This window comes from Lolium perenne, chromosome 5 (genome assembly GCF_019359855.2).
Source record: "Lolium perenne isolate Kyuss_39 chromosome 5, Kyuss_2.0, whole genome shotgun sequence".
NCBI classification, from domain to species: domain Eukaryota; kingdom Viridiplantae; phylum Streptophyta; class Magnoliopsida; order Poales; family Poaceae; genus Lolium; species Lolium perenne.
The window spans coordinates 119484183-119497419 of record NC_067248.2 but is presented as its reverse complement, the minus strand read 5'-3'; the positions used below and the strand labels follow the sequence as shown (position 1 = coordinate 119497419).

At 44.5% G+C, this 13237-nt stretch overlaps 1 protein-coding gene and 1 pseudogene across 1 annotated transcript; one reads left to right on the top strand and one right to left on the bottom strand.

Annotated features, from left to right (window-relative positions):
* LOC139831577 (uncharacterized) overlaps positions 1–5249 on the bottom strand; it is a 51890-nt pseudogene extending 46641 nt beyond the window's left edge.
* A 2057-nt stretch (positions 5250–7306) lies between these two features.
* LOC127299737 (uncharacterized) lies at positions 7307–12689 on the top strand. Its single transcript, XM_051329775.2, has 3 exons — positions 7307–7564; positions 8319–9772; positions 12232–12689. Exon 2 carries the CDS (start codon positions 8405–8407, stop codon positions 9734–9736), a length of 1332 nt encoding a protein of 443 aa, XP_051185735.1. The 5' UTR covers positions 7307–7564; positions 8319–8404; the 3' UTR covers positions 9737–9772; positions 12232–12689.
* The last annotated feature ends 548 nt before the right edge of the window (positions 12690–13237 follow it).

The window sequence follows — 13237 nt, the reverse complement described above, 5'->3', positions numbered from 1 at the left end:
TGTTGGCCTGTGGACTAGAGAGTCCTTGTATCTTACGCTTCCGCTATGAACTTGTGTTTGTTCGTTGATATTAGATCAACTATTTGTGTAATATGGATCATGTGATTCCAATTTGTAAGACATTATGGTTTGTAATGAATGATGACTGTGATACTTAACTATTATGCCTCGCAACAACAATTTCCTGGGATTGCGATGTATGACATAATAGGCATCCGGACTTTAAAAATCCGGGTGTTGACAAGTTGGTATCAGAGCCATTGTTTGACCTTAGGAGACCCTAGTTAGAAATGGACGTTCTGACAGATTTGGCTCGGGGGGGCACCTAATCAGATGAACATGTGCAGATGAACATGTGTGCAGTGAAATATTGGGGGCCGATAGAAAAATCGGCCAGTAAAAAAAAATTTATGGTATACAGCCGATGCACAGACATCGACTTTAGAGCTAAGAAACAAAGCCGATGCACAGCCATCGACTCTAGTGCAAATTACACAAGATCTACCAGCTGCGTGTTCAAGACACGGGTTTCGACCAAGTCGGTTTTCAGTTCAGCCTCAAGGCCAACCTCCAACCTTTTACTCATTAGGCCATTGGTGTTTCGTCTGCAATATCGGCTTTCAAAGGAAGAAAAGGTGATCGGCTCTGGTGTATCTACCGTCGGCCTGGCTAAGTTGGCCACCTTCTCAGCTACGCTCGTAGGAATGGCTAGGACCTCTGCATGGTGGCTGTCTCAATTGCCTGAGTTCAAGGCCCTTGGATTGAACTGTGTGTCCTCGCCACTGTTCTCACCTTAACTGAGGCTCGGGGGGCAGCTGATTTGGTAGACACTCTGTTTTTGGAAGCCGATTGGAGTGTCATCAGCTGACCCTGCATCATAACCTTTTTCGAAAGCGGTGAGTTGTTGCAGAAGAAGACTACTAGAGCTGCGGAAAGGAGCCTGAAAGGGAAGCCGTCGTCGTCTACAGGGTCTGGTGGATTCTCAAAACAGCCGATGAACAGCCATCGGCTATAGGATTGCAAAGTATTATGGCCAGACATCGAATTACAGTCTGAATTTGAGAAGTGCTTGACTGACGGTCTAATTGGTATCTGAGTCTGGCTTCATGGGCGTCGAAGGCGAAAAGTCCGATACGTTATTATCGGTCTTGGTGCGGCAAGCGGAAGACTTGAAATTGGATTAATTGAGAGTCAAATTAGAAGAACAATTCTTATTGATTCAAAGGAACGGCTTTACAAGAAAGAGCCGATGGCTCTCAAAAGGGTCATCCGATGCCTAGTGCGCTGCTACTACTAGTCCTACACTAGTTGGCCCCTGTTCTAGGGGTCATCGCCGTCCTCATCGTCGCCATTGTAGCTGCCGTCGGCGCTGCTTCCAGAGAGTTCCTCGTCGCTGCCGCCCCAGCCCTCGGCCGGAGCCTCTTCTTCCTCGTCATCATCATCGTCCTCGCTGTCCGCCCAAGCGCGGAAGCGCTTCGCCGGCGGATACCCAGCGGAGGAGGAGGAATCATCCTCCTCCTCTTCCTCTTCTTCCTCTGCTTCTTCTTCTTCCTCCTCCTCGTCGGAGGAGGTGGAGTTCGCCCAGGAGTGGAGGTCGTCTTCGCTCTCGCTCTTCAGTTCCCCTTCGATGAGGAACTCGAGGTCGTCCTCCCCATCAGTCAGGGGTAAGTCACCATCTGACCCGACGAGTGCTTCGGGTGGGCCATCTGGCACGGGATCAAAGTTCCACTCCTGCTCGCTCGAGGAGGAAGATTGGAGAGAGAGGCCTGAGGAGTTGCAGGAGGAAGAAGACATTGTTACAGGGAAAGAGGGTTTTTTAGGTGCCGATGGCCTAAGCAGAGCAAGGGGATGAAGTGGCGAACCGTTCGGCACAGTTAAATAAAGGGGGTATAGTGGAGATTTAATGCCACAGCAGTTTCCGAGGAAGTGGTGCCCAACAAAAAAAAACTGTCAGGTCACGCGGAGAAGTTGAGAAGGCAAGGCATCATGATGAAGGATACTGCGACGGTTCTGCTACGACATGACCCAACGAAGAAAAAGCAGAGTGATTTTGGAATTATTAATTCCAAAACCAGGGGGGCATGTGTTATCACCAGAATTTGACCTGATCAGAGGTGGGCCGCGATCAAGATTGGGCTTGAAGAATATATATATATAGAAGAATATGCGAATCGGCCTTGTACACGAAGTTTGGGCTAGTTTGCCCTTGTATCTGTAAATATTATAGGATACGTGTCGGTTAGTTAGAGTTTGGCTCGTGCACGGTTGGGATTATTCCCACGTTAGAAAGTCTACGGACTATAAATATGTATCTAGGGTTTATGAAATAAACAACAATCACGTTCACCACAAACCAATCTAGGCGCATCGCCAACTCCCTTGTCTCGAGGGTTTCTTCCGGGGAAGCATCATGCTGCCTTGCGATCTAGGCAGTACAAGTTTATTCGCCGTTCATGCGTTGCTCGTACTGAAGCCTTTTTGATGGCGAGCAACGTAGTTATCTTAGACATGTTAGGGTTAGCATTGTTCATCGTATCATATGCTGTCGTAGTGCAACCCTGAGACGTCTAGCCGCCCTTACACCTATCTTAGGTGTAGGGGCGGCACCCCGCTTGATCATTATTTAGTAGATCCGATCCGTTATGGTTGCTCCTTGTTCTTCAAGGATTAGTTTAATATCTGCATAGTTAGGCCTTACAAACGGGTTGAAGGATCCAGTGGCGCGTAGGGTGTAGTTTGCTAGCCCTAGACAGGATGTTCCGGGGACCAACCTCGTGTTGGTTTTTAGGCCTTGTCTAGGGTCGGTTTACGATCACCGTGCGTGGCCGCCAGGCTCAATCACGAGTAGGATGTTCCGATTATGTGGTGAAAACCCTAAATCGTAGTAGGTCGTTTTAGCTTTATTTTGATCAAGCAGGACCACCATATATTCGTACACCTCGTATGGATCATGGGTGGATCGGCTCTTTGAGCCGATTCACAGGACAACCTGAGAGCCGATTGAGGCTCGTATTTAATGTTTACGTGTATGCCATGCAGGAAACTAAGCGAGGCACATCCATCACCTTCCTGACCAGGTATAGGTCAGGTGGCACGCCCTTGCACCAGCATCGGACGTGCGTGCCGAGTCTTTGAGGGCCGTCGCTCTGAGGGACCAGGGCCAGCCGCAGTCCTGGGAGCCTCCCGGCTCTACTGTGTTGCCCGTCGCTGCTCGCCGGTGGGTTTCTGACCGCAACAACCTCTCAAAGGGGAACATATTGTGTAGAAACACAGGACCGAGAATTATAATCTCTTCAACTAGGTGAACTAGGAGGTGTGTCATAATATTGAAGAAGTATGGCAGGAACAACAACTCGAAGCTGACCAGACATTGGGCCACATCATTCTGTAACCCCGATAGACTTTCTCGATCGATTATCTTCTGAGAAATTGCATTGAGGAATGCGCATACCTTCACAATGGCCAGTTGAACATTTTCCGGTAGAATCTCCCTCAATGCAACCGGAAGCAGTTGCGTCATAAGCACGTGGCAGTCATGAGACTTTAGGTTTTGGAATTTTTTGTCTTTCATATTTACTATTCCCTTTATATTCGACGAGAAGCCAGTCGGGACCTTGATACTGAAAATGACTTCAAAGAAGATTTCCTTCTCTTCCTTGGTAAGAACGTAGCTGGCAGGCCCTTCAAACTGCCCTGGATGATTGCCAGCTCGTCCTTTATGACATTCCTGGTCCTCCCGTGTTTCCGGTGTATCTTTTGACTTCCCATACAAGCCTAAAAAGCCTAGAATATTCATGCAAAGATTTTTCGTTAGGTGCATCCCGTCGATTGCGGAGTGGACCTCATGGACTTCCCAATAGGGTAGCTCCCAAAATATAGATTTCTTCTTCCACATGGGTACGCACTTATCAGCGTCGTTAGGAACAGGTTGGCTGCCAGGACCCTTTCCAAAGATTACTTTTAAATCCTTGAACATACCAAATACTTCAGCACCAGTACGGGTGACAGGCTTCGACCGAGTTTCTGCCTTGCCATCGAAATGCTTGCCTTTTTTCTTTTAAGGGATGCTTTTGAGGAAGAAAACGACGATTGTAGGGATACACATTCTTCCTAAATTTTTCTAGATATATACTTTCTGTTTGATCCAAATAGCGCGTGCATGCATTGTATCCCTTGTTTGACTGTCCTGAAATGTTACTAAGAGCAGGCCAGTCATTTATGGTTACAAAAAGCAACGCTTGTAGGTCAAATTCCTCTTGTTTGTGCTCATCTCACACACGTACACCTGGTTTGGCCCACAGCTGTAAAATTTCATCAACTAATTGCCTTAGGTACACATCAATATCGTTGCCAGGTTGCTGTGGACCTTGGATAAGCATTGTCATCATAATGAACTTCCGCTTCATGCACAACCAAGGAGGAAGGTTGTAGATACAAAGAGTCATGGGCCAGGTGTTGTGACTGCAGCTCTGCTTCCCAAAAGGAGTCATGCCATCTGTAATTAGACCAAACCATAAGTTCCTTGCATCATCTGCAAAGTCCGGGAACTCTCTCTCGATTTTTCTCCACTGCCGACCATCAGCGGGGTGCCTCAACTTCTCGTCTTTCTTACGGTATTCCATGTGTCATCGCAACAACTTTGCATGCTCTTTATTTCTGAACAGACGTTTCAACCGTGGTATTATAGAAGCATACCACATCACCTTCGCAGGAACCCTCTTTTTGCGTGGCTCGCCCTCAGTATCACTAGGGTCATCTTTTCTGATCTTATACCACAATGCATTGCATACCGGGCATTTATCCATATTCTCGTACTTCTCACCGCGGTAGAGGATGCAGTCATTAGGGCATGCATGTATCTTCTGCACGTCTAATCCTAGAGGGCAGACAAGCTTCTTTGCTTCGTACGTGCTGGCGGACAATTCGTTCTTTCTTGGAAGCATCTTCTTCATTATTAGCAGTAGCTTTTCAAATGCCGAGTCAACCACACCGCTCTCTGCTTTCCACTTCAGCAATTCTAATGTGCTGCCTAGCTTCTTCTGGCCATCTTCACAAGTTGGGTACAACAATTTATTGTGGTCCTGTAACATCTGCTCGAACTGCAATCGCTCATTTTCTGTATCGCAGCCTCGCCGTGCATCAGAAATGACCCGACCAAAATCATCAGCGGGCTCATCTGGTTCATGTTCTTCACCCTGGACTTCTTCTTCATTGTCTTCAATTATTGTATCAGCGTACTCAGGGAACATAGATCGGTAGTCATCATCGTTCTCTTCTTAATCGCCGTCTTCCATTATAACCCATCTTTCTCCATGCTTCGTCCAAACATTATAGCCAGACATGAAACCGGAATGAAGTAGGTGGCTCTGAATGACTCTTGAGGAAGTGTGATCCTTCACATTTCGACAATCAACACATGGACAATACATAAAGCCATCACCATGCTTGTTCGTCTCGGCCGCATCGCGAAAAGAATGCACGCCTTTTCTGTAAGAGGGTGTGCGTCGGTCACCGTACATCCATGGATAGCTCATCTACATCGAACAACTGTATATCAAACACAATCACGATCCTAAAATTAGTACTGCATGATCTAAACAAGAAAATAGTTGCTAACCTTGTAGGACAGGTGGAAATTAAGAGGAGGAAGCTTAAGTGTGGCTCGGGCACCTCATATCATGCTTGTCTTCTGTGAACTCTAGTGGCGTTGCTCTAACACACATTTCAACAAACACCTCTAGTGCATACTAGCAAAAAAAAGACAAGCACAAAGCCACACTCCTCCACCAGCAAAAAAAAACAAGAATGGGGAGGGGGGCTGCCATATATATAGGGTTCGCCTATTTGTCACGGTTTGAGATACAAACCGGGACTAAAGGGGCAGCACCTGGCCGCAGCAGGCCACATAACCCTTTAGTCCCGGTTTGTATCTCAAACCGTGACAAATGGGTCCCAACGAACCGGGACCAATGATTGCTGTACGCTAGGACATTTTCGGGCGACGTGGCTAGGCCTTGGGTCCCGGCCCAGGACACGGCCGGAACAAAAGGTGCCTGACCAAAGGTTTGTTTTCTACTAGTGAGTACGACGTGGTGAGTGTCCTACTACTTCACCACCAGGTGAGAGCCTCTTTTCATAATTACGCACTCGCTACGCACGTGATGGGTGGCTACAGAAGGCACCATGCTCTATAGCACCGTCGCTGCAGCAGCCAACATGCTCTATAGCACCACCACTGACACCAGCTGGCCTATCCGCAACGTCATACCATAGGATAGACGAAGTAGATAACGCATGGCCATTAGTAAACTAAGTGGAGCAAATCCAAAACACTCAACTCTACATTATTTGTGAAACTTGCGGATTTAATCAAAAGAACTACTCATTTGGATGCTGGATCCATCATGGTCGTTTGAGTATGTCTATCTTGTGTTTTGAAAATGATATAGAGAATATTGTGTTCATCATCAGCTATAGAGGAAACTGCATATCAATGCATCTTGATCTTTGGCTCTCTAGATATAGGAATGTGCTATTCTATTTTCCACTAAAAAAAGGAACGTGCTATTCGAGTCTCTCTAGAAAAGGGAAGGCGAAATCAATGTGAGCAACCACCATAGTTCATTGAAATATATAGAAGGAATGTGATTGGAGAATTTTATATAATTCTATGCAATATTTAAGAGAACCATGTGTGTCCCGCCATCGAGAACATTTACCAAAGAGGGTAGACTTTGAATCGGTATTCATATAGTAGTAAAGTAATTAGTATGTCGTGTACTATTAGCTTCTTCTACATGCTTTATTTGAAAACAAAGACCCTAATCGTGGGGGGTGATTTGGGAAGCGAATCAATGACAGCTAGCCACGTGGCAATGAAAAAGAAAGAGTCCATCCGACCGATGGCCGTCCTTGGAAAATCGATCGGATGTCGTTTCGTTACGCCATCCCTCACTCACGGGATCGGACGGCTATCGTTTCGTCGCGCCATGCACACACATGGGATCGGTTGGTTGTCGTTTCGTCGCGCCATCGCATGCGCGGGAAGGTACAGGTGGTATAAATTTCAAAAAACAAATCGCTATCGTGCAATCTTAATAAGAAAAGTCATTGCTCCTTCCAGTTCACGAGGGAAAAAATGACAAACGATGAGTAATGAGCTCACTGCATCCGGTTCCCCTAAAAAAAAAAAAAGTAAAAAAAATGCTCACTGCATCCGGTGGCAAACTGTGAAATTCGCCGAAATCACTGCTACAGTACATCCAAATGACAGTAGACGTTGCCGAGAACTACTATAATACTCCAACCAAAGGAGCGTCTGTCCCAAACTTCCTCATCAAGGAAAACAAACTAGCCCTCGTCTCCATCGCCGGCGCCGCCGAAACGCACTTCATCGGCGTCGCCGATCCCGCCGCTTATCATCGCCGATCCCGCCGCTTGTCATCGCCCTCCTTTCGTCGAATTACACATGGAACTCTCCCTCTTCCTCGTCCTCCTCTCCTCCTCTCTATTGGTCTAGGAGTGGAGTTAAGATCTACGTGCCCGGACGCGATTCCTTATCTTGGTAAGGAAGCCCTATCTTGCTTGGATTGTTCTCCGGTTTCCAAGGGTGTGGTCTCTTCGCTGTGAACATCCATGTCCAGCCAGATCTTTCTTCTTCAAGATCGGCCTCAGTTAACCCCATTCCGTTAGTAGGAGAACGCCCTGTTTCACCGTATGGTGATTCTTGAGGAATTCTCCAGGTCAATTCTTGAGGAATTATTCAGATAGTGAGCTGTTTCTTTATTTCTGCTCCTCATCTCAAATCCTAATTCCATGTTAAAGCAGGATAAACATAAATAACTACTGGTAAATGCCGCCAGCCACTACCATATTAGATTAGGTCTTACGAGATCTGTTCTACACATGTGATCCTTATGCTAGTTTAACTAGTTCTTTAGATTTAATACTGGTTAGCTTGACGCAGTTCAGCTGATTAAAATCCTTAATAATTTTGGTGGTCTCACCTAAGTACCGACTGCCGAGTGAGTTGTACTCTAATTTTGGAGGCTGCAATCTTCACCAGTGTACAGTGGAACTTGTGTTGATTCAACCAATCGCTTGAGCATTAACGTGGAGACTCTGGTTAAAAGTATTAGGATAGTTAAATGAAACCTTTGAACCATCTTAGTTCACCATATAAGCGATTTTGATTAAATCACAATCCGTAAATTTACAGCTGATTATAAGATCACTTAGAAGTTTGCAGATGTGCTATGTGCAATGTGTGTTGACTGTTCAATAGTTCTTCCTAATTATTTTCTCGGCTGGGATTGCAGACTGAAGAAGTAATTGTGCCATATTCTATACATTTTTATATGGTATTTAATAAAAAGCATCAGTAGCGGCCTGGTACACTGGGAGAATGGAAGGCAATAACCTGCCCTGTGGAAACTTTATGCATGGAGCATCTTATGGCAGTTCAGACTTGCATCGCAACCCCATGCAAATACGTGCTCCAAACTCGGGTAATCAGGTCTTCAACCAATCTCAGATACCTGGCAATTTCCCCATGCCTATGAACCAGGTTACAGATTCTGATCACATGTCAGAGATTCTATTTGGAGAACGCAGGAAGCCTGATCACCACCAGGTCCTTCACCAGAACTATCACACGAAGGACTCCATGACCATGAGCGATGATGAGGAAGGTCTGAATGAGGATACCACTGATAGCCAGAGCGGCAAGAGAAAGAAGGGCTCTGCGTGGCACCGTATGAAGTGGACTGATTCAATGGTTAAGCTTTTAATTACTGCAGCGTCTTACACTGGGGAGGATCAAGGAACTGATTTAGGAGGTGGTAAGAGGAACTGTGCAATGATGCAGAAGAAAGGCAAGTGGAAGGCAATATCAAAGGTCATGGGCGAGCGAGGCTGCAGTGTGTCACCGCAGCAGTGCGAGGATAAATTCAATGACCTGAATAAGAGATACAAAAGGCTTACTGAAATCCTTGGACGGGGTACAACCTGCAAGGTTGTGGAGAATCCAGCACTTCTGGACCGCATGGATAATCTCTCTGACAAGTTGAAAGACGTCGCAAGGAAGATATTGAACTCAAAGCACTTGTTCTATGAGGAGATGTGCTCCTACCATAATAACAACCGGAATAGTTTGCCTGCAGATCCTGCACTTCAGCGTTCACTACAGCTTGCTCTTAGGTGCAAAGAGGAAAATGATCCGATGAGAGGAGCAAGTGGAGATGCTGATGAAGATGACCAGAGTGCAGACTCTGATTACGAGGAGGATAATTATGGGGAGCATCATTCAACACATAGCAATAAGGAGGCCCTACCCATGCAAAAAAAGATGCAGTATATGGCGGATCATGAGGATGTAGGTTTTGGCAACTCTTCGAGCTCACATCATTGCAGCCAGAGGTCTAGTCCCCATGGCATCGCACTAGATATCAACAAAGTATTTCCAGATGGAACTAGCTTGGCTTTGGCACAAAGGGACCTGGTGTCGGAATCTGCAGAGCTTGAGAAATATCGCTTGCAAATTGAAATTCGGGAACTGAAGCTTGCACAGGCACGCCTCAAGTGGGAACAGTTATGTAAAAAGAAGGACAAGGAACTGGAAAGGATGAGAAGGGAGAATGAAGAAATGGAGAATGGGAATAAACGCTTGGAGCTGAAGGTAAGGCAGAAAGCATTAGAGCTTGAACTCAAGCTGAAAGGAAATGGCAATCATTCATGACATTTATTTGGGCGATCAAGACTGACCTATAAGATGGTAAGCTAGCAATACATTAACATTACCTAGACAAAGCTCAGCATTAATCATTGGTGCAATTTTTTCCCTCCAGCAAGTCTGGTATTTCTAGGCTGCTAGGTGTTGTTTGATCACAATTTTTTTAATATAGTAATTATATTGTACTGCAAGTTAACGCCATAACTGTTTCAAAATTTGGTGAGCTCAAATCATGTACTAATGTGGAATATAAATTGTTTGCTTAGGGAGCCTTGTAAATCATCTGATTTCTGTAGTTCTTAATTAATATGGAATATAAATTGCTTGCATTATTAGTTCGTTGGAGCAACTGAACTAATGTTTGGTGCCATATAAACAGTCGTATATTCGTGTTCTCTGTGCATTGCATCACTATTTGGAATGGTATGGTGACTGTACATGTACTCCATACCTTTTATGGACCATATTAGTTACAACTTATCAATAATAAACCCTTTGCTGGTGCTATCTAATAAAAATAGAAAAGGATGCATCGCGGATTTTGAAAATATTTGTTTTTCGTAAAACAAAGGAAAATCAATGTACTATAAGTAATAGTTGTGTCCTGAATCTTGGCTGTGTTCTGCCTATACCTGGGCATCTGTCGTGCGAGCCAAGAAAAGTCCGACATACGAAATCTAGGCCCAGGCCCAGCCAAAAGCCCGGAAGCCTGTCGGGCCTGCGGCCGTGGGCCAGGCCGCTTCCTTATTTTGCATTTTTGGGCTACTCAGGTCCGGCCCAGCCATCGGGTCGACTTTTCTAGGCCCAGGCCCAGGAATTTTGGGCCGGGCTGTCCTTGGCCAGGCATAGTTCTGCCATATGTTGTTTGTACCTGGTGTCAATTCTATTGGTTTCCAAAAATATGAAGGAGAGCTATCCAACTTATTATTAAGTTTCATGCAGCAACCAGTAGAACCAAAAGTCAAAACTGATAGAGAGAAAGTTGGGAAATCCACATATACTTCAACACCCCCTCTCACGTGTGGGTCAATAAGGCCTAGACGTGATAGAAAGAGAGCAAGAATGTTTTTTATTAAATTGCGAAAGCCGAGACTTGAACCCTAGACTTGTGCTCTGATACCATATTAAGCTTCATGCACCAACCAGTAGAATCAAAAGTCCAAACTGATGGAGACAAGTTCAAAAGCGCGCAAGGCATTATTTCCTAGTTTTGCCACTCCCTAGCACCTATCTCGCCTAGCGCACACAAAGCACGATTAAGCGCGGGGTGTTTTGCTGCCGCCTAGCGCCTAGGCCACGCCTCTTTTAACCATTGGAGAGAAAGTTGGGCAATCCACATATACTTCAACACTTGAACTGATATAAAGACTGCCAGAAAATATTACATTGTTTACAGATTGACCAACGAGAAACAACCTATTCCCTGCAACTTTAGACTGCTCATAGTGGGAGTAACATAGCTAGTAACATCACACATCTCAAGGCATTTTGGTGACATGGCATGTGAATAAATGAAGAAAGAGAGTGAGGTGGTAACTAGCTATGTTACCATAACATCACACACCCCAAGGCAAAATGAGTCTACAACATAATAAATAACACAATGCATGACACCACATATAAGTTACTACTCACTATGAAGGTAGTAACCTAGACTAGTAACATGGCATATGTTACTAGTCAAGTTACTCCCCACTATGAGCAGCCTTATGGTGTTATCTGGTATTAGGGTGTTCTGACGTGGCATGTGAGTAATTGTGACTGTGCTACCCCTTTAATGTGGCTTCTGGGTAGGGAACAACCACCTTAGGAATTCGCTGGCTGTTGCATAGTGTTTTCCGGAATTTATGCTGTTTATAATCATTTTTTTGCTTATAGTTGCAGACAGTTGTTTAGTACATTTGTATTTTAGCTAAAGTAACGGCTCACTTCTGGCACAATTTCATAGTACTAGAAACCTAAACCTGGGCTTTGACATACTAGGCTAAATACAATGTGACATACTAGGGTCGCGGACTACAGACTGCTCAGACTTCTGAACACCGTTAACCTTATCTCCAGTTTAGCGCACATGACAAGGTCCCCTGGATTTTCACATTATGTTCTTTGTGCGTGAGATACCCAAGTACGTAGTATATCCTTATTTAGGTAGTGGTGTTATCAAGATCTTACTTTCACTGTTGAGGCCCTTGAGGGCAAGGGAAAACAAGTACTCCCTCCGATCCATAATAAGTCCATAGTAAGTGTCATGGTTTTAATTCGAATTTAAACTACAACCATGACACTTGTTATGGATAACTGCAACCATGACACTTGTTATGGATCCTAGGGAATATTAATTATTCAAAGGCTCTAAGGAAGCTTTTGACATGCTGACCTTGCTTGTTAATACTAGCTGACACGAAAGTATCTTCTAGTTGGATAGCATGCTCCTTAGTCAAATAGTAAGACTGTTAATGTTTCTGCTTCTCTTGAATTCACGATGTTATTTGTTCTTTCAGGTTGCTGATGGCTTCTCGTGTTAGCGTAGAGTATTGCTAGATGGCTGGCCTATCTCGTTGCACAAGAATTGGATCTGATGGTGCACTTCTGTTGAGATGCCAGATAACAGAATTATTCTCCGCACTTTCAAAATTAAGGCAGAAATGAGTCTGAGAACCTTCGTCAGTTTTTTTTTTTTTTTTGAGTCTGTTGTACTCCCTCCGACCCATATTACTTGTCACAGATTTTTTAGTACAGCTTTGTACCAAATCTTTTACTTGTCTCAGATTTGGTACAAAGTTGTACTAAATCTGCAACAAGTAATATGGGTCGGAGGGAATAATATCCTTTGCTTTAATGAGGTCGATGTGTACCAGTAACTCTGAATTGAGTGGATGTCTTGCTGGCCACAGATACCTGGTGTAAAACCCCAAGTGATTGTTATATGCTAAAGTGCTACCATAAGTTTTTATCTGAACTTCCGTGAAATAGGTCCATCAAAGAGTTCGAGCTGTAGTTCAGTCGAGCACCTTATCCTTGTTCCCTTGTGCAATTTTTTATGGAAAGGAATGACGGCATGTGGATTTGGTTTCTGATGTGGATTTTATCTTGTTGGAATTTTTATTTCTGGAACATTTGATTATTTTGACATAAATTCAACCGGAATTTCACGTGAAGCAGTCTGTTCTGTCAAACGGACTGGATTGTTGAAGGCCTCTTCAATTCGTGGGGTTTTACGCCATTTTGGAATTTTACAGGAACTGAAAACAGAGACATTAATAGAGGAAGGCGGGTATCCGAAAACAAAAACAATAGTAACACATGTCTGCGATAAAATAGCATTACACCAATACACCAAACGCTTAGATAGTGTAACGAAATTTAGATCTTGAACGTCACTAGTTCATAGTATAAGTTGCACAAGGAAAAAAGAAAGAAAAAATCCTCGATGGATTATTTGTCACTAGAACCAAAGAACCGTTTCATGATGTTTGGAGTCAATCAAAAATAAAATCGGAACTGCAT

Bases quoted from the DNA above. Each gene is read 5' to 3' on its own strand.
- LOC127299737 (XM_051329775.2), top strand. From the start codon at position 8,405: ATGGAAGGCAATAACCTGCCCTGTGGAAACTTTATGCATGGAGCATCT.